General features: G+C 45.8%; 2 protein-coding genes across 13 annotated transcripts in view; both read left to right on the plus strand.

Annotated features, from left to right (window-relative positions):
• The first annotated feature begins 5,717 nt into the window (after positions 1 to 5,717).
• On the plus strand, positions 5,718 to 11,071 carry snx16 (sorting nexin 16). Of its 5 annotated transcripts, none has more exons than XR_012399095.1 (9): positions 5,721 to 5,769; positions 6,730 to 6,995; positions 7,252 to 7,338; positions 7,411 to 7,559; positions 7,655 to 7,724; positions 9,467 to 9,603; positions 9,688 to 9,780; positions 10,212 to 10,616; positions 10,723 to 11,071. XR_012399095.1 is itself a non-coding variant. In XM_073940173.1 (9 exons), exons 2-8 carry the CDS (start codon positions 6,747 to 6,749, stop codon positions 10,309 to 10,311), a joined length of 885 nt encoding a protein of 294 aa, XP_073796274.1. In that variant the 5' UTR covers positions 5,721 to 6,087; positions 6,730 to 6,746; the 3' UTR covers positions 10,312 to 10,320; positions 10,723 to 11,071. The 5 variants fall into 5 exon arrangements, 4 of the variants coding, with proteins under 4 accessions (NP_991228.1, XP_073796274.1, XP_073796273.1 ...); XM_073940173.1 differs by having other exon boundaries at positions 5,721 to 6,087; positions 10,212 to 10,320; XM_073940172.1 differs by having other exon boundaries at positions 10,212 to 10,320.
• A 782-nt stretch (positions 11,072 to 11,853) lies between these two features.
• Positions 11,854 to 18,876, plus strand: part of wwp1 (WW domain containing E3 ubiquitin protein ligase 1) — a 13,539-nt gene continuing 6,516 nt past the window's right edge. The window contains exons 1-14 of one of the 8 annotated variants that reach the window (XM_073941265.1): positions 11,854 to 12,099; positions 12,823 to 12,880; positions 13,243 to 13,356; positions 13,454 to 13,592; positions 15,948 to 16,072; positions 16,441 to 16,581; positions 16,706 to 16,772; positions 16,860 to 17,065; positions 17,295 to 17,511; positions 17,600 to 17,695; positions 17,865 to 18,039; positions 18,176 to 18,230; positions 18,319 to 18,403; positions 18,483 to 18,611. In XM_073941265.1, coding sequence (XP_073797366.1) covers positions 13,299 to 13,356; positions 13,454 to 13,592; positions 15,948 to 16,072; positions 16,441 to 16,581; positions 16,706 to 16,772; positions 16,860 to 17,065; positions 17,295 to 17,511; positions 17,600 to 17,695; positions 17,865 to 18,039; positions 18,176 to 18,230; positions 18,319 to 18,403; positions 18,483 to 18,611 — 1,493 coding nt within the window. In that variant the 5' untranslated portion in view covers positions 11,854 to 12,099; positions 12,823 to 12,880; positions 13,243 to 13,298. Of the gene's footprint in view, positions 12,100 to 12,822; positions 12,881 to 13,242; positions 13,357 to 13,453; positions 13,593 to 13,695; positions 16,073 to 16,440; positions 16,582 to 16,705; positions 16,773 to 16,859; positions 17,066 to 17,294; positions 17,512 to 17,599; positions 17,696 to 17,864; positions 18,040 to 18,175; positions 18,231 to 18,318; positions 18,404 to 18,482; positions 18,612 to 18,876 lie in introns of all 8 variants that reach the window. The other 7 variants (XM_073941268.1, XM_073941264.1, XM_073941267.1 and 4 more) reach the window with 7 other exon arrangements.

Below are 18,876 nucleotides of genomic sequence, written 5' to 3' on the forward strand. Positions count from 1 at the left end.
CATCATAACTTTTTAGCTCTGAAAAAACGATTTCTTGTCAAAATAAAAGTCCCCCATAAACAATAGAAATAAAATTATCCTTCAGCATAAAGAAATGTAAGATAACGCTTATTTACGTGTGTTACAGTGTTAATTAATACGTTAGTTAACAAATTAGTGCTTACAAGAACCATTAATGAACAAATATTACATTATAATGCTGGAGTTCAGACTATAATAAGGTTTATAATTACACTAACAAATGCTTTGTTAATGGTAAATCATATTAATAAATGGTTAACAAACATGAAAAACATGTAAGTTGAAGCTGGGAATTCCTCATACTCAAAAACCTGCATGTTATTCATGCTTGTTCACTAAAAAGACATCTATTTCAGACAGATTCCTCTGGCATCCACAGTTCCTCCTGATGGATGTGGTTCTTATTCTTCTTTTTCATTTGGTGGTTTACTCTGGATACCGTGGGTCTTGATCATCTCAAACAAACACGTTCTGTCTTGGTCACAGATGCGCCAGCGAGACGCGTATAGTCCATAAACAAACCTTTTATAAAATACATAATTTATCCAGGCCTTTTATATATTTATATTTTATATAAAAACTATAAATATACATTTTAATGAAATTTTAAGAACATTATATGCAAAAAAAAAAAAATCTATAGGGTAGGTTACAGGCTAAATAAATGCACCTCGTCAGCTGAACATCACTCTGGTCAACGTACGCCCTTCTGTTTAATGCTTCATAAAGACAGATGACAGACACAATCTCAATAAACACTTGATGCTTGCTGTCAACTAGGCTAGGTAATTAAGGGCATTTGTTATAACATTTATAGGATCTGTTGTTGTCAAATAAGTTTCCTTATACTATTTTTGTTGAAAATCTGTTGTAACCCATGTTTCTGGCTGTTTACAAACCAGTCTCTCCAACGTGGGTATCAAAATTAAACGCGGGTTACCAGGGTGATAATTCATTTCTTTGTCTTTAATCTGGAGCATCAACATAACTTTCACAAACAGCATTACTACAGCATTGCATCTGCCGAACTTTTCTCCACTTCCTTTTTTTCCCTCTCTCCTACTTTCCGGTGCACCTCCCTTAAAGGAGCCAGAGTACATCAATAACTTTCACAACTAACAGCTATTAAACTTTGCACCAGACATTTTTTAAAGTAAATAAAAAATCTTTCTAAGTAGATTCAATACCATTTTTACATTTAAGTATTAATTATTCATTCATTTTCTTGTCGGCTTAGTCCCTTTATTAATCCGGGGTCGCCACAGCAGAATGAACCGCCAACTTATCCAGCAAAATTTTATGCAGCGGATGCCCTTCCAGCCACAACCCATCTCTGGGAAACATCCATACACACATTCACATACACACTCATACACTACGGACAATTTCGCCTACCCAATTCACCTGTACCGCATGTGTTTGGAGTGTGGGGGAAACCAGAGCACCCGGAGGAAACCCATGCGAAGGCAGGGAGAACATGCACACTCCACACAGAAACACCAACTGAGCCGAGGTTTGAACCAGCAACCTTGCTGTGAGGCGACAGCACTACCTACTGCGCCACTGCCTCGCCCAGTATTAATTAACAAATTATCAATTAAAATAATGAGTAAAATGTAAGGTTACACTGTATTGTGACTTATCACCAGTAAAATAACCAGCCTTTGTATTTAATGTATATATTTTCTTCCAATTTATCGCATCCAAACTAAATTGTGGCCAGTTTTACTTATTATACTGTGCTTTGACTGGCTATGTAGTTCAAAAGCAAAATTGTTAGCTATAGTATTGAAAAAATCTAATTCACAATGCAAAACCCTGGCCCTGCAGTTATCTCTCTCTGAAAAAAAAAATCTTATAGCCTATAGCCTACTCGTTTCAGTTTAGGCTATGGGACTAAATTTTTTTTATACTTACACTATTTTATAAAAAACTATCATTTAATCTTATTATAAATTAGCTTATATATATATTTATTTATTTGTTAAAAGTGACACGATTCTCCCCAGCTGTTCTTTTTAGGCTTACAGGACCTTGTCACAACAATGAACAGAATAACAACAACCTGCTAATAATAATAATAATAATAAATTATTATTATTATTATTATTATTATGGTAATATTTGATTACCTGCCACTATAAGCAAAACCTTAAAATAGGTGTCATTATGTCCCGGTTTGCATATCTCTTACTGGCTTTTATAAAATTAAGTAAATGCACGAGATGAGCCGCAATTCTGTTTCCCTCTAACATACAAACTTTTATTTTATATATGAAAGACAATTGCAGCACACCTTGAGTGCATGCATATGTTTTTTTTTTATATATAACTGCCAGAAACCATTTTGAGGTTGTGCCTATAGGCAGTTGGTCAAATAATAACAATAAGGCTATTAATAAAGCCAGTTATTCTGTTCATGGCTGTGACAACATCCTGAAAGCCTAAAAAGAAAAGCTGGTGGGAATTGTGTTGGTTTTAACAAATGAATAAATTAATAAGCTAATTTATAATATGCTTAAACCATCTTTTTTTTTTATTAGCCACACTTTATTCTGTGTGTGTGGTAGTTATGACCCAGATGTGTAGCCAATGAAACAAAATTCCTAAACATTAAAATGTAAGGTTTAGAAAATTAAAGTATAGAAAATAAAATTCCCAGGGAGAGACAGTACTGTTACTGCAGACCAGGGTTTTGTTGCATTGTAAATTATATTTTTCCACACTATAGGCTATGCAGTGCAACAACTAACAATTTTTCTTTTAAAATAAATAGCCAGTCAAAGCATGGCACATTCCAGTATTATGATATTAGCTTATAATAATAATTGTCAGGAATCCTTCTGGACAATCAGATTCATTCACTGCACCTGCACAGCCCCAATCACCAGACCAATCACCAATCACCTTCTCCTGTTGCTCATCATCGCTCACACTACATAACCCTGTAAGCCTGGAACAATCACTCATTTATGGTCTGATTTATTTGTTATTACCCAGACTCATTTCTCTACAGTGTGACAGCATTTACCTGATAATGTAGCCTGCCTGCCTGCTCACCAGTTTGTTATCCTGTCTGTTATCTTGTCCTGTGAATCCTGTACGGTGTTTACCTCCACTGGCATCATCTTGTTTCAGTTACAACCCGAAGTTAAGTTCTGTTTGTTTGTTTTCTTTTTGTTGGTATTGATGTTATTTCTTTTCTGAACAACCTCAAAATTGTTTAAAGTATCATTAAATATCCATTCTCTGTTAATCTGCCTTTGTCTTCTCTCTGATCCATAATAATAGTAATAATAATAATAGTAGTAGTAGTAGTAGTATTGTTTATTATAGTTATTTATAATAATATTAGACATTTGTTTGGACGTGCTCTTTTCAAGCAGCATTTTTTTTTTTAATTCTGCAGGCTGTTTGCTCTGGCAGTTGGTCAAATATTTGTTAGCTAGCCTATCATTTAAAAAGCAGAGTTATTCTGCAATCAGGTTATGTGCTCCATCAGGCACAATCTTAATAGTATCTTGTCGTGTGCTATGCCACAGTTTTCTTTGTCTTGTAGTGTGTGCACGTTTAAGGTTTGTGTGCACTGTAACCAGATTTCATTATCGGTTGGGATTTTAAAACTCCTGCAGCAAGTTAGGAGAAAATGAAAGCACATTAGAATGAGGAAAAATCAGATGCTTATGACAATCTTTAACATGACAAATTAAAAATGTAGCAAACAAATGACAGGGGTTTGTGACCCAATTACAGTGGAGCATTAAAGAAACCCTTATTTCCCACAGAACAAAAGAAATCATCTATTCATGGGCAGGAACAAACATACACTTGTATCTTTCTTGTATCTTCATATTATGTGCAATATTTACATTTCTAGAGAAGCCCGTTTTAAACTGTTTTGATTATTACTGACATTTATCATTCATTGCGCTGGTCACTTTAAATGAGCCAGGGCAGGCTTTACAAGCTCTTTGCAGCACTGACCTTGTTCCCAGATCACTTCGGAAGAACGAACTTGGTTGGATGAATGATAGAAGAAACTCATTGTGAGAAAGAAGATGCTCTGTGCATGCCTAACCACAATTTTTTTTTTTTTTTTTTTGAGAGTCGCCGAATTGTGCCAGCCTGTTAAGATAAAAAAATTGCTTACAGCACCTTTAATATTTTAAAGAAAGTATTGAAGTTTGCATAAGTAACAATTGATCGACCCATATCACTTATATAAACTATAAGAAATAAGACTTATGTTTCAAGAATATTTTTTGTTTTATTGGATACTGTGGCATAATACTGTGAAAATGTCCTTGGTTAGTTAAAGATAATGTGGGAAATATTATTTTAAATTCACTTCACATTGAATTGACCTAAACTGCATGTGTTACCCACTACATTGCAAAGTTACTTGACAAAATTACCATGGACCATTTGAGTTTAAGTTCTTGCATGCAGTTTTCATAAACAAGCTAATGAATGAAAAAAATGACATTCAGTTAAAGATTCAATAACTCTTTTAAAAAGAAAAAAAAAGTTTGATTAGATTAATCATCTTTAGAGAATTGTTACACATTTAGATGGTGATTTGTCGCCATCTATTGTCGTTATGTCATTTCTACAGATTTTAGTCATATTTTGAGTTAATAAATCATTATTTCGACTTTTTGTCTTGTAATTTTGATTTAGTATATCATAACTTGGGCTGTTCTTACCAGGCAGAAAAGAGCTTACAGTTTTATCAAAACTTGTCAATTATTTATTGTCAATTGTTTGTACACAATAGTGTTTTGTCTTGGTGATTTGGAGCTTCCAGTACAGAGACCAAAAGTATATAGTGTAAAGTTTTGCAAACAATAAATGTATAAAAAGTTCAAAAAAAAAAAAAAAAACTCTTAAGTGCCATCTAGAAAGAAGACTGCAGTGGACTGTCAGGACAGCGGAGAGGATTATTGCTTTGCACCTGCCCAACCTCCAGATCTCTACACATCTTTATCTCTATAGATCTTTTTTTATTAGATTAGTTGCTACTTGTTTTTAGTCATACATATACACAACCCTTACTGTATATGATTTTGTAACCAATGTTTTATTATTTACTTTATCCACTTATGTCATTCTGTGTTCTTGTGTTTATTTGTATATATTGTATGTTTGTGTTCCTGAAAAAAGTGTGTTTGCACACACTTGTCAAATTAATCTCATTCTGATTTCTCTGCACACATATTTCAAAGAAATCACAGCAGCTGAATAACAAACATTATTATTTTACATTATTATGCCATCAAACATAACATTACAGAATATGTCTGGCCTTTTGTAATGCTAAATATCTGCTACAGATCATTGACTGCAAAGCATTTATTGTGATTTAAGTTAAATTACTTTACACATTATAATAAGTAGGTTAATTGGTGAAATTAGTAAATGATAGCACTTTAAAAATGAGACTAGTTAAAAAAAAACGTGTTAACCCGTAAATTGCGTGTTAACACGTAAATGACGTGTTAACACGTACCAACGTGTTAACGCGTAAAAGACGTGTTAACGCGTAAATTACGTGTTAACACGCAATTACGGGTTAACACGTTTGTTGCAGACGTTTTGGCCCCAACGGCCTTCCATAAATTTCCCCTGACATCCCGTCTGAAGCGTACGTGACACGTCATCTCCGCCCTGGCGTCATGACGCTTTTCCGGCCGCGCGTCAGCCTGTGGATGGAGGAGTCACAGTGAGCAGAGCAGAGCAGAGCAGACAGTAAAGATGAACACCTTCCTTCACTACCGCCGCGCTGCCATTACCGCCATTAGTACAGGACACACCACGTGCGCATGCGCTGCGTATATCACACACGGCGTCCGCCTGAGCGTCGCGTGTGTTCTGTTTGTTGTGCGTGTGTGTGCGTGCGTGTGTGTGTGTGTGTGGAGGAAGGGGGGTCGTTTATACATATGCTAATGGTGTGTTTGGGTTTGTGTGTGTTTCTATATGATTAAACCACGCCTCTGTTGAACACTGGACTCTGATTGGCTGATGAACACTGGATAACACACACACACACACACACAAACCTGAGGGGTAACGGACATGCTACATGTGTTTATAAATATGTGTGTGTGTAAAGCCTGGTTTATACTTCTGCGTCAGGTGACCGGCGTAACTCACGGCGCAGGCAACGCGCGTGGCTGTGCATTTATACTTCTGCGCGCTGTCTCTGTTGGTCTGCATTAACACTTCCGAAACGCTAGTTGGCAGTGAGGTGTAAATGTTCCTCTGTGTCAAGTTTCTTCGCTACTTTTTTGCATTTCCTGAACACTTCCGGGATGTATAAGTGGCTCAAACTCGCTCATTTTGAGGCAGGAACCGGCGGACGTGCAACAACTTTAACTATGAGGTAAACACAAAACAAAACTTTCCATCCGGAGCTCCTTCACGGAACTCCACACTTGTAAACAATCGCTCGCGCGGCGTTGCGCCATTCGCGCGGCTCTCGGTCCCGCCCAGACTCGTCATCGCTACCAAGCCGACCAATCACAGAGCTTACGCTACGCGTCGTTGCGACGTGTAGTTACATTTTTTGAGAGGTGCACGTCAGCGACGGCGATGGCCACGGCGAAGGGCTATGCGTCAGCGTCGTAGCATACGCCGGTGTTTGACGCAGAAGTATAAATCAGCCTTAAATGTGTAACTGCAGATGTGTGTGTGTGTGTGTGTCCTCAGGCCGTGTGTTGGGAGTGATGGCGTCTCCATTTGTGCCGGTCCCGGTACCCATAGAGCGCCCCCCGCGGGCTGACAGGAGCACCTCGTCCTACACTCCGCCGGGTCAGAGTCCAGTGACCCGCGCCAGGCTGAGTGGGCCGGAGCCCTCAGTGGAGTACTGCAGCTGCCCCCGCCCTGACGGCCTGCCAGACACACCCGACACACCCCGGCCCGCCACGCCCACTGTCCTGGGCTATGAGGTCATGGAGGAGCGCGCAAAGTTCACTGTGAGTTCAGTGTGGGGTCAGCGTGGGGTCACTGCACACTGGCTTCTGATAGGCCAGTAGCAGCTTTGAGAAGAGTCTGTAACACTTAAAGGGCTGCAGTTTAAAGCTGGTCTGAGATCAGGCAGACGCCGCGTCACTGATCGTACAGTTACTGATGCTTACGAGCCTTTCAGAACATCTTTAGGCCTCACAAAGCCGTGTGTACAGTTTAAGGGGAGAGATGATGAGTGTGTGTGTGTGTGTGTGTGTGCTGCAGGTCTACAAGGTGCTGGTCAGGAAGAATGTGGACGAGAGCTGGGTGGTGTTCCGGCGCTACACAGACTTCTCCAGACTCAATGATAAGGTCAGTATTGGGTCAACGGTGACAGTATTGGGTCAGTGTTGGTCCGGGTCCTCATCTGGCCTCTCTCCGCAGCTGAAGGACATGTTCCCCGGGTTCAGGCTTTCTCTTCCTCCTAAGCGCTGGTTTAAGGACAACTATGAGACGGAGTTCCTGGAGGAGCGACAGCTGGGCCTGCAGACCTTTCTCCAGAACCTGGTGGCCCATAAAGACATCGCCAGCTGGTGAGCGACCCACTGATCCCTGTATGAGTGTGTGTGTGTGTGTGTATTTTTGTTTGTGTGTGTTTGTGTGTGTGTAATGCCTCTGTGTTCTTCAGTGTGGCCGTTCGAGAGTTCCTGTGTCTGGACGATCCCCCCGGCCCCTTCGACAGTCTGGAGGAGAGTCGGGTGAGTGACGACTGTGTTTATAGATGAGGACTGTGTTTATAGATGACGGCTGTGTTTATATATGACGGCTGTGTTTATATATGACGGCTGTGTTTATATATGACGGCTGTGTTTATAGATGAGGACTGTGTTTATAGATGAGGACTGTGTTTATAGATGAGGACTGTGTTTATAGATGAGGACTGTGTTTATAGATGAGGACTGTGTTTATAGATGAGGACTGTGTTTATAGATGAGGACTGTGTTTATAGATGACGGCTGTGTTTATAGATGACGGCTGTGTTTATAGATGAGGACTGTGTTTATAGATGAGGACTGTGTTTATAGATGAGGACTGTGTTTATTGATGAAGACTGTGTTTATAGATGAGGACTGTGTTTATTGATGAAGACTGTGTTTATAGATGAGGACTGTGTTTATAGATGAGGACTGTGTTTATTGATGAAGACTGTGTTTATAGATGAAGACTGTGTTTATTGATGAAGACTGTGTTTATAGATGAGGACTGTGTTTATAGATGGGGACTGTGTTTATATATGACGGCTGTGTTTATTGATGAAGACTGTGTTTATTGATGAAGACTGTGTTTATAGATGAGGACTGTGTTTATAGATGGGGACTGTGTTTATATATGACGGCTGTGTTTATTGATGAAGACTGTGTTTATAGATGAGGACTGTGTTTATAGATGAGGACTGTGTTTATAGATGGGGACTGTGTTTATATATGACGGCTGTGTTTATTGATGAAGACTGTGTTTATTTATGACGGCTGTGTTTATTGATGAGGACTGTGTTTATAGATGAGGACTGTGTTTATAGATGAGGACTGTGTTTATAGATGAGGACTGTGTTTATAGATGGGGTCTGTGTTTATAGATGAGGACTGTGTTTATAGATGAGGACTGTGTTTATAGATGAGGACTGTGTTTATAGATGAGGACTGTGTTTATAGATGGGGACTGTGTTTATATATGACGGCTGTGTTTATTGATGAAGACTGTGTTTATAGATGAGGACTGTGTTTATAGATGAGGACTGTGTTTATAGATGGGGACTGTGTTTATATATGACGGCTGTGTTTATTGATGAAGACTGTGTTTATAGATGAGGACTGTGTTTATTTATGATGGCTGTGTTTATTGATGAAGACTGTGTTTATAGATGAGGACTGTGTTTATTTATGACAGCTGTGTTTATAGATGAGGACAGTGTTTATAGATGGGGACTGTGTTTATATATGACGGCTGTGTTTATTGATGAAGACTGTGTTTATAGATGGGGACTGTGTTTATATATGACGGCTGTGTTTATAGATGAGGACTGTGTTTATAGATGGGGACTGTGTTTATATATGACGGCTGTGTTTATAGATGAGGACAGTGTTTATAGATGGGGACTGTGTTTATATATGACGGCTGTGTTTATAGATGAGGACTGTGTTTATAGATGAGGACTGTGTTTATAGATGGGGACTGTGTTTATAGATGAGGACTGTGTTTATAGATGAGGACTGTGTTTATATATGACGGCTGTGTTTATAGATGAGGACTGTGTTTATAGATGAGGACTGTGTTTATAGATGGGGACTGTGTTTATAGATGAGGACTGTGTTTATAGATGAGGACTGTGTTTATATATGACGGCTGTGTTTATTGATGAAGACTGTGTTTATAGATTGGGACTGTGTTTGTTGAACATCAGCAGCTTTAGCAGGTGTGTGTGTGTGTGTGTGTCTGGTAGGCGTTCTGCGAGACACTCGAGGAGTGTAACTACAGGCTTCAGAAGGAGCTTCTGGAAAAGCAGCGAGAGATAAACAGCCTGAAGGAGACGCTGGAGGAGAAAGAGCTGCAGATTCAGAAGCTGGAGGAGCGAATCAGGTAATGTGAACACCACAACAGCCCTGCACACCCATACCCCGACTGACTGTGTGTGTGTGTGTGTGTGTGTGTGTGTGTGCGCAGCGGGCCGCTCCTCACCCCGGACAGCACGTGTTGTGTGTCAGATGTGGAATCCTCCGCTGCTGAAGCTGATCAGGAGCTGCTGGACGACGGCCTGTGAGTGCCTCCTGTTATCTGTTTACTGTATTGTGTCCTCCACACTGAGCAGCGTCTGCACTGATGCTCCCCTTCTGTCTGATGATGAGCGACTCCTACACCAGCTGATTTACATCTGCTCTGTCTGACCGTCTGATGGAGCTGTGAAGCGTCAGTCTGCTCTCTGCAGCTCTTAGACCCCGCCCCTCACTCATCTGCATACACGTCTGAGACACGCCCACATACAAACATCCAACCAACAGCAGGAGCCAAGTCCCGCCCTGCATGTTGATCTTTCTCAGTGAGCCTCATCACACACAAGCACACACCCACACACACACACACACACACCCACGCATGTTCATCAGTGCAGAGTGTGTATGTTTGTATATGCAATATAATCTCTCTCTCTCTCTCTGTGTGTGTGTGTGTGTGTGTGTGTGTGTGTGCAGGTGTGTGGGTCAGTCATCTCAGAGCTCGGTGTGTTGGTGTGCTCCGTCTATCAGCAGATCTTCTCCTCCGGTTATTCAGGTCACTCCACTGGAACACTGACCGGCTCCTGTATGTGTGTGTGTGTGTGTGTATGTGTGTGTGTGTGTGTGTGTATGTGTTAGTGTGTGTGTGTGTGTGTGTGTGGGTTAGCTCGGTTTCTGCATCACCAAAAGCCATATGTACCCTGCAGCAGGACAGACGTGTGCACTTTACAGTCCAGGGGATTATGGGATGGATGCTCTTGAAGAGTCGTGTGCCTTTCCTCAAACACAGAGATGAAGACGCTGTGCCTTCAGTCTGCTCACACACACACACACACACACAGAACATGGATTCTGCCGATGTGCACTCACTCAGATGGTCAGGTGTGTGTGTGTGTGTGTGTGTGTGTGTGTGTGTGTGTGTGTGTGAAAGCAGATGCTCCTGGATTCAGCTCTACTGTTTACAGCAATATCTCTGGTGTGTCTTCAGCGGGTGATGATGATGGTGATGATGATGAAGAGGATTATTGTAGCTCTTACTCTGCAGATGTGCTGGTCAGAGGCTCTGCTGGACTGAGGGATCAGTCTTCACTAATGGATTTCCAGACTTCTGTTCTTTACAAACTGTATTTAATCATATAATGAAGAGTCGAACTGTCAGGAGATGTACAAAGCAAATATGATGCAGTGTGTGTGTGTGTGTGTGTGTGTGTGTGTGTGTGTGTGTGTTGGATGACAGTGGTTTAATTGTTCCTCAATGTTAGTGTCAGTAGATCACAGCTCTGGAGATAATCACAGCGTTTCATTCCGTTTCACAATAAAGCCACATTATAGTTAAAGACTTGCTGCACTTTATTCATGTGTGTGTGTGTGTGTGTGTGTGTGTGTGTGTGTGTGTGTGTGTGTGTGTGTGTGTGTGCGCAGGGGTGGGCAAAAATACACTGAAATGTGTGTTAAATCAGGCCCACACAGCTCAGTTTTATGTGTACAGAGTAAACAGGAGCACAGCGCAGCCTCGCGAGCGTCAGTATAATGCTGTTTAATAACACTACAGAATACTTTTACCCGGGAGCTTCACACACATTCACACACACACCTCCTCCTGTCAGTGTGCTCACTGATCAGTCCCCTCAGTGGACACCACTACAGCATCTCCAGCTGTTTTACCGGTCTAAAGTTCCCCTGCATCTCCACCTGCAGCACTGACACTGATGATGGTGGTGATGATGATGATGATGATGTGCTGAAGGCTCCTCATCCTGTTCTTCAGGACTGATATTCCATCTCCTGTCTTAAGCAGAGCTGCTGCTGCACTCTACACTACACTGCTGCTATTGTCTGTCACTAGTAGTCGAGACGAGTGTGCAGTGGTGGGCAGATGCTGGCAGAATAACACTCGGTGTGTAGTGTTGATCACTGGTTAGTGTACTGTGAGTGTAGTGAACACCAGCAGGGCTCCTGAGGAAGGGTATCTCACTAGCAGCACACTAGCCCCATGTAGACTATACACTGCTGTACACGCTGTAGTAGCCAGCAGTGTGCACTGCGCAGTAGGCAGTGAGCGTGTCAGCAATTTGGGACACGCCCCTCCTCCTCTGCCGGTGGGCGGAGTCTGAGTCTCAGTTGACTTCAGTAAGTTTGAGCCGCAGACCCGCAGCTGCCGCGTCTGGTGAGTTTACCGTTTCTTTACTCAGTTCGGCTCATTCTACCGGTGTACCGGCGTTTACCGTCACCGCAGAACTACAGCGGCGCAGGGTAACGGCTGAAGATGGCGGAGCGGTAACAGGCCTGATCCAGATTAAACCCGTTTAACGCTGCTGACAGACATAAACACACACACGCCTGAACGAGTGTAAGAAACACACGGGTGTGTGAGACCGGACAGCTGTGTGTTTGTGTGTATGTGTAATCCGTGTGACAGTTGCGTGCGTGTTTGTGTGTGTGTGTGTGTGTGTCAGCTCTGACAGTTTATCTGTCGTTTGGTTGCGCTGTGCTAATGTGTTAGCCTGTTAGCATGAGTTAGCGTATAAACGGCGGAATAAAGCGGTTTTCGGGCTGATTTAAGCACAGAGTGGACTCAGATGAACACCGAACCGAACACACACACTCCTCTACACTCATTAGTGTGTGTTTGAAGAGTCATTAATGAGCTGCGCAGGCCGCAGACAAACACCGATACACACAGATCAGCAGGAGCTCAGCTGAACACACACACACACACACACACCTCAGCTGAACTATTACTGTTCACACACACTCTGCTCAATCAGTGTGTGTGACAACAGATCGCTCCTGCAGACCCAAACTGAACAACAACACACAAACTGAGAGAGAGAGAGAGTGTGTGTGTGTGTGTGTGTGTGTGTTAGCAGTGTTTCTTCCATGAGCCCTCGGGTCAGAGGTCACCCAGCCGGCCATTGCTGATGGTCAACGCGGAAACTACACAAACTTCAGCCTGTGCTCGTCTGCAGTGTGTGTCTCGTCTGTGTGTGTGTTTGTACTGATGGTGTGTGTCGTGTAGTGACGATGATGTGTATGTTGTCTAATTATAATGAGGATGTGTGTGTGTGTGTGTGTGTGTGTGTTGCAGTGAATCATGGCTCGCAGTGACGGCTGAGGATCAGTGGCGTCTCTCACACACTTCTGACGTAAGTCCAGCAGCTCCTGTGTGTGTGTGTGTGTGTGTGTGTCCTGAAGCGGGTGAGTTTAGCCAGATCAGGTCAGTGTGTTCGAGGAGTGTTGAAGGTGCTCCTGTTACCGTGGCAACAGAGTGAGCAATCTCCCGAACCGGCTTAACTGATCCAGCTCTGAGGAACCGACTGCTCTCACTGCGCCCCCTACAGGAGAGGAGCACACACACACACACACACACACACACACACACACACACACACACTGCAGTTCTTCGGGGCTGAGTATTACATGATGTGTGGCTGATCTGCTTGTGTGTGTGTGTGTGTGTGTGTGTGTGTGTGTGTGTGTGTGTGTGTGTGTGTGTGTGTGAGAGCAGTGGAGTGTGTTATTTCAGGTCCTGTAGTGGATGGAGTGTGTCGTGTGTGTGTGGTCATGGCCACCGGCTGCTCCAGGAGTGACTGCAGCATTAGCACAGAGCTGCACGCTGTCGGTAAGCCTGCGCACACAGGAACAGGAAGTGACATCGCTTCTCCAGATGCTGAATGTGTGTGTGTGTGTGTGTGTGTGTGTGTGTGTGTGTGTGTCAGTTTCATGTGCCAAACTCAAGAGGAAGAAGAACTGGTTCGGGACGGCTGTCTATGTGGAAGTGACGTCAGACGGAGAGAGCCGGAAAACTGCCAAATCCCACTGTGTGTCCAGCCCTAAGTGGGAGGAGCGGCTGACGCTGTGAGTGACACACACACACACACACACACACACACACTCTCTGTCACCAGTTAGTTAATCGTGAACACTACAGCTGTGTGTGTGTTGCGTCTGTGTTCATCAGTGTTCTCCAGCTGTTGGTGTTCGCTGTGTGTATGTCAACACCCGCTGCTGGAACACCACCCGCCCTCTCCATCATGCGCTGGCCTGGGCCTGTTGCTGTGTTGGCCGCTGTATCTGCAGGGCAGGAGGATTACTGTACAGCGCTGCAGGGCTGCGCAAGAACAACTGAACACACACACACACACACACACACACACACTCACACACACTCAGGCCCGTTTACAGCAATACGGTTTAGTTTAAGCGCAGAAGTTTTGCTACCGTGTCGCCATCCGTCCACACTACGCCAGAGTACTGCAGAGCTGAAAGCGGAGCGCTCTGGAAACGCTGGAGAGGCCGTGTTCAGTCTAAAGCGCTGCTGCTGTGTGTCAGTGTGGATGGGGGAGGCGGAGACATCTGAACATGAAGGCGGGGCTGCAGGCATTCTCCTCTCTGATTGGGCCTTTCCCTCAATATAGATTAGCCTACACACAGCTCAGCCCTGCATCCTCTCCTTCAGCTCACACTTCACCAGCTTAATATGGAAAACAATCTCCAGAGGACACGCGGGCACATCTCTAAACAATCTCCAGAGGACACGCGGGCACATCTCTAAACAATCTCCAGAGGACACGCGGGCACATCTCTAAACAATCTCCAGAGGACACGCGGGCACATCTCTAAACTATCTCCAGAGGACACGCGGGCACATCTCTAAACTATCTCCAGAGGACACGCGGGCACATCTCTAAACAATCTCCAGAGGACACGCGGGCACATCTCTAAACTATCTCCAGAGGACACGCGGGCACATCTCTAAACTATCTCCAGAGGACACGCAGGCACATCTCTAAACAATCTCCAGTGGAGACGCGGGCACATCTCTAAACAATCTCCAGAGGACACGCGGGCACATCTCTAAACAATCTCCAGAGGACACGCGGGCACATCTCTAAACAATCTCCAGAGGACACGCGGGCACATCTCTAAACAATCTCCAGAGGACACGCGGGCACATCTCTAAACAATCTCCAGAGGACACGCGGGCACATCTCTAAACAATCTCCAGTGGAGACGCGGGCACATCTCTAAACTAACTCCAGAGGACACGCGGGCACATCTCTAAACAAACTCCAGAGGACACGCGGGCACATCTCTAAACAAACTCCAGAGGACACGCGGGCACATCTCTAAAGGGCGCAGTGTAGTGTATGAGCTGCTGACCCTAACACTAAACTGAACACAGGAGATGGGGCACAACCGACTCTCAGTCTGATATGAGCTGAACACACAGCAGAGATGTGGAGGCGTCGTGGAGCTGCAGATGTACATCATCATCATCATCATCTTCATCTTCACTGTGTGCACATCACAGCCTCCTCTCATTATCAGTGAGAATACGACACACAGCCCTCTCTGCTCAGTGTCAGCTTAATCATCAATAATGGCCACGATAACAGAAGAACACAACAAGTCCATACATATAGGAAATAAAGGCGAGCGATCGCTCACTGCAGAATACCTGCACACGCTTACACACATTAATATCTGAACTGAGCTCTGCGCTCAGCCAAACCCGTCACCTGATCAAGAAGAGCAGAGTCGGGAATCTGTGGTCGGATACAGACAACAAGATGAGCTAAACACCACCATCAACAACTACAGAGAGATCAGATCCAGCGGGAGATCCATGACGAACAGTCCGACGTGCACAGTGTGTGTGTGTGTGTGTGTGTGTGTGTGTGTGTGTGTGTGTGTGTGTGTGTGTGTGTTCAGTGGTGTAGTGTAGACTCAGAGCTGTTCAGAAACGCGGGGTGAAGCGCCAGTGTGGATTCAGATCACGATCACACTAAAACGCTGTTGTAAAGCTGAAGTGTACTGGTGTAAACGGGGCCTGAGTCAGTGCTGTACCGCAGCACACACACCTCACACTTCCCATCACATGACACACCTCACGCTTAAGACAGTCTCGTTTCCAGTGAATGATCCAGTTTCAGTAATGGACCAGTCATATTTGGAGATTATCATCAGATCATGTTTAATAGCTGGGTGGCGCCGCCTGTTGGTGAAATCATGTAGTGCTGCCAACCACTGTCAGGACAATGAGGCATCAGACGGAGAGTAGCTGACTGTAGTCTCCACCACAACTAGTGCTAACCCTCCTCTCTCTCTCTGTGTGCGTGTGTGTGTGTGTGTGTGTGTGTGTGTGTGTGTGTGTGTGTGTGCGTGCGTGTGTGTGTGTGTGTGTGTGTGTGTGTGTGTGTGTGTGTGCAGGAATATAGCTCCACACGCGCCGCTGGAGTTCCGGGTCTGGAGTCATCACGCTCTGAAGGCGGATGCGCTGCTGGGTCGAGCCGCACTGGACCTGATTGGGACCCTCCGCAAACATGATGGCAAATGTACGCATGTTCACACACACTGTCAGGACACGGGTTAGACCAAATTTAACAGCCAGGGGGGATAATACAGCTCCATACACACAAGCACACACTCTTCATCAGCAATGCTGTGCGCCTCCTCATCCATCATGTAGGGAAGTGAGGCAGAATATAATCTCCGGGGGTGGGGGGTGGGGGTGGGGGGTGTAGCGCTCCCCTGCACTAGAATGGCGGCTGTATTGACGCATTCCTTCCAATGGACAACAGCAGCATAGGGGACATCTAGTGTAGATAACACTGGAGAGTGTGCTTCAGGCTGTGTTGCTGTGGTTATGATGGTCTGTGCTGTGAGCGGGTGTCGTCATGACGACGCTGTGCTGTTGTTTCAGTGGAGAACGTGCGGGAGGTGCTGCCTCTGACTGCGGAGGGGAAACACGGCGTCGTGTCCACCGGAGAACTCACAGTGTTCCTGGACGGGCTCTCACTGGACCCGCAGCTCCTGCACAGCTCTAACACACCCACCGCCAGCAGTAAGAACACACACCTGAGCTCACCCTGACACACACCTGCAGAGCTCCTCACCTGTGTGTGTGTGTGTGTGTGTGTGTGTCTGTGTGTGTGTGTGTGTGTGTGTCTGTGTGTGTCTGTCTGCAGAAGTCCACCAGAATGGAGACGCTCTTCACGAGGACGCAGACGACAGCTCTGCACGGCCTCAGCACAGGTGAGACTCTCAGGTGTTTGCTCTGCGCTGCTCCTCCTGATCTGCATAATGGGTGAAGCTGATTGGCTGATCCGCTGCGGTGTGCAGGTCTGTGAATGGCTCAGACGGGGCAGAGAATGAAGCTCCACCCACCTCCTCTGCCAGCAGTGAGTGTAGACCCTCCCCCCTCCTCAATGGAGACAGAGACTCCTCCCCTTCACACCAGAGCCCCAGTCCTAAGGCCACACCCTCAGCACAGGCCACGCCCTCAACACAGGCCACACCCCCAGAACAGGCCTCCAGCAGTGCAGCTGGTGAGTCTCAAGTGTTCACTACAGAGAGTGCACTGACCATCACAGAGCTGCTGGAGAATCAGTGTGTGTGTGTGTGTGTGTGTGTGTGTGTGTGTGTGTGTGTGCGTGTGTGTGCGTGTGTGTGCGTATGTGTGTGTATGTGTGTGTTTGTGTGCGTGTGTGCGTGTGCGCGTGTGTGCGTGTGCGTGTGCGTGTGTGTGTGTGTGTGTGTTTGTGTGTGTGTGCGCAGTGAACGGCGAGGCCAGTGAGTCGGCGTGTGTGGGTGAGAGCGCTGCGGCTGATGCTCCCTGCAGCTCCTCTTCCTCTCCTGCAGGTGGAGCCGCGGCCGCACACACACTCTCTGCAGCGGACACACACACACCTGCTGCTCCCAGCACACCTGCACCTGACGGAGGAAAACCAGCACAGCAGCAGCCCACAGGCGGAGTGGAGCCACTGCCACCCGGGTCAGACACAGACACAGACTCATTTAATTACCTTAACACCCCCCCACCCCGAGTGCTGTGCTGAATGTGTGTGTGTGTGTGTTCTCAGCTGGGAGCAGAGGAAGGATCCTCACGGCAGAACGTATTACGTGGATCACAACACGAGAACGACGACCTGGGAGAGACCGCAGCCGCTGCCACTGGGGTGAGGCTAGCTAACAGCTAATGTCTAACTGACCCGTCACACACCTGTAGCATCAGCAGATGCAGAGCAACACTGATGACACACACACACACACACACACACACTCTGTCGCTCCTGTGGGACTGGGATTGTGTTGTGGGTAACTCTGTGTGTGTGTGTGTGTGTGCAGATGGGAGCGCAGGGTGGATAACCGCGGCCGGATCTATTATGTGGACCACAACACGCGCACCACCACCTGGCAGCGGCCCACCATGGAGTCCGTGCGCAACTTCGAGCAGTGGCAGTCTCAGCGCAGCCAGCTGCAGGGGGCCATGCACCAGTTCAACCAGAGATACCTGTACTCGGTGCGCACGCGTCTCTCTCTCTGTGTGTGTGTGTGTGTGTGTGTGTGTGTGTGTGTCACGCTCACGGCTGCGCTGCTCACCTGTGTGTGTGTGTGTGTGTGTGTGTGTGTGTGTGTGTGTGTGTGTGTGTGTGCAGGCCTCCATGATGTCTGCTGAGAATGACCCTTTAGGGCCGCTGCCGCCCGGCTGGGGTGAGTTTGTCTCCACTGACACACACTCACTCACACACACTGCTGTTCACCTCTAACCCTGTGTGTCTGTGTGTGTGTGTGTTCTCAGAGCGCCGCGTGGACACCAACGACCGTGTCTACTTCGTCAATCATAACACGAAGACCACGCAGTGGGAAGATCCGCGCACACAGGGGTGTGTGCAGCGCGGTGGGGTAGGGGGTGGGGGTGTACATGTGTGTTCGTGTGTGTGCTTATGTGTGTGTGCTCCACAGGCTCCAGAATGAGGACCCGCTCCCCGAGGGCTGGGAGATCCGCTACACCCGCGAGGGCGTCCGCTACTTCGTGGACCACAACACCCGCACCACCACCTTCAGCGACCCGCGCACCGGCAAATCCGCTGTGTGAGTGTGTGAACTCGCCGCGCACGACACTGCAGTGAACATTGTTCAAATCATCTCCTAATGCAGGCTCAGGCTGCGGGTACACGGATGTGTGTTAGCTAAGGCTGTAACGATACACCAAGCCCACGATTCGGTTCGTATCACGATTTTTTTTTCGTGGGGGTGGAAAATTGTTTTTTTTTAACTTTTTTTTTTATTAAATAACATTTGAAAAATCTTTATAAAGAAAAGTTTGCGCTGTTAATATCAGGGCTAACCCTAACCT

The sequence above is a fragment of the Danio rerio genome, chromosome 24, assembly GCF_049306965.1.
Source record: "Danio rerio strain Tuebingen ecotype United States chromosome 24, GRCz12tu, whole genome shotgun sequence".
Taxonomy (NCBI): Eukaryota; Metazoa; Chordata; class Actinopteri; order Cypriniformes; family Danionidae; genus Danio; species Danio rerio.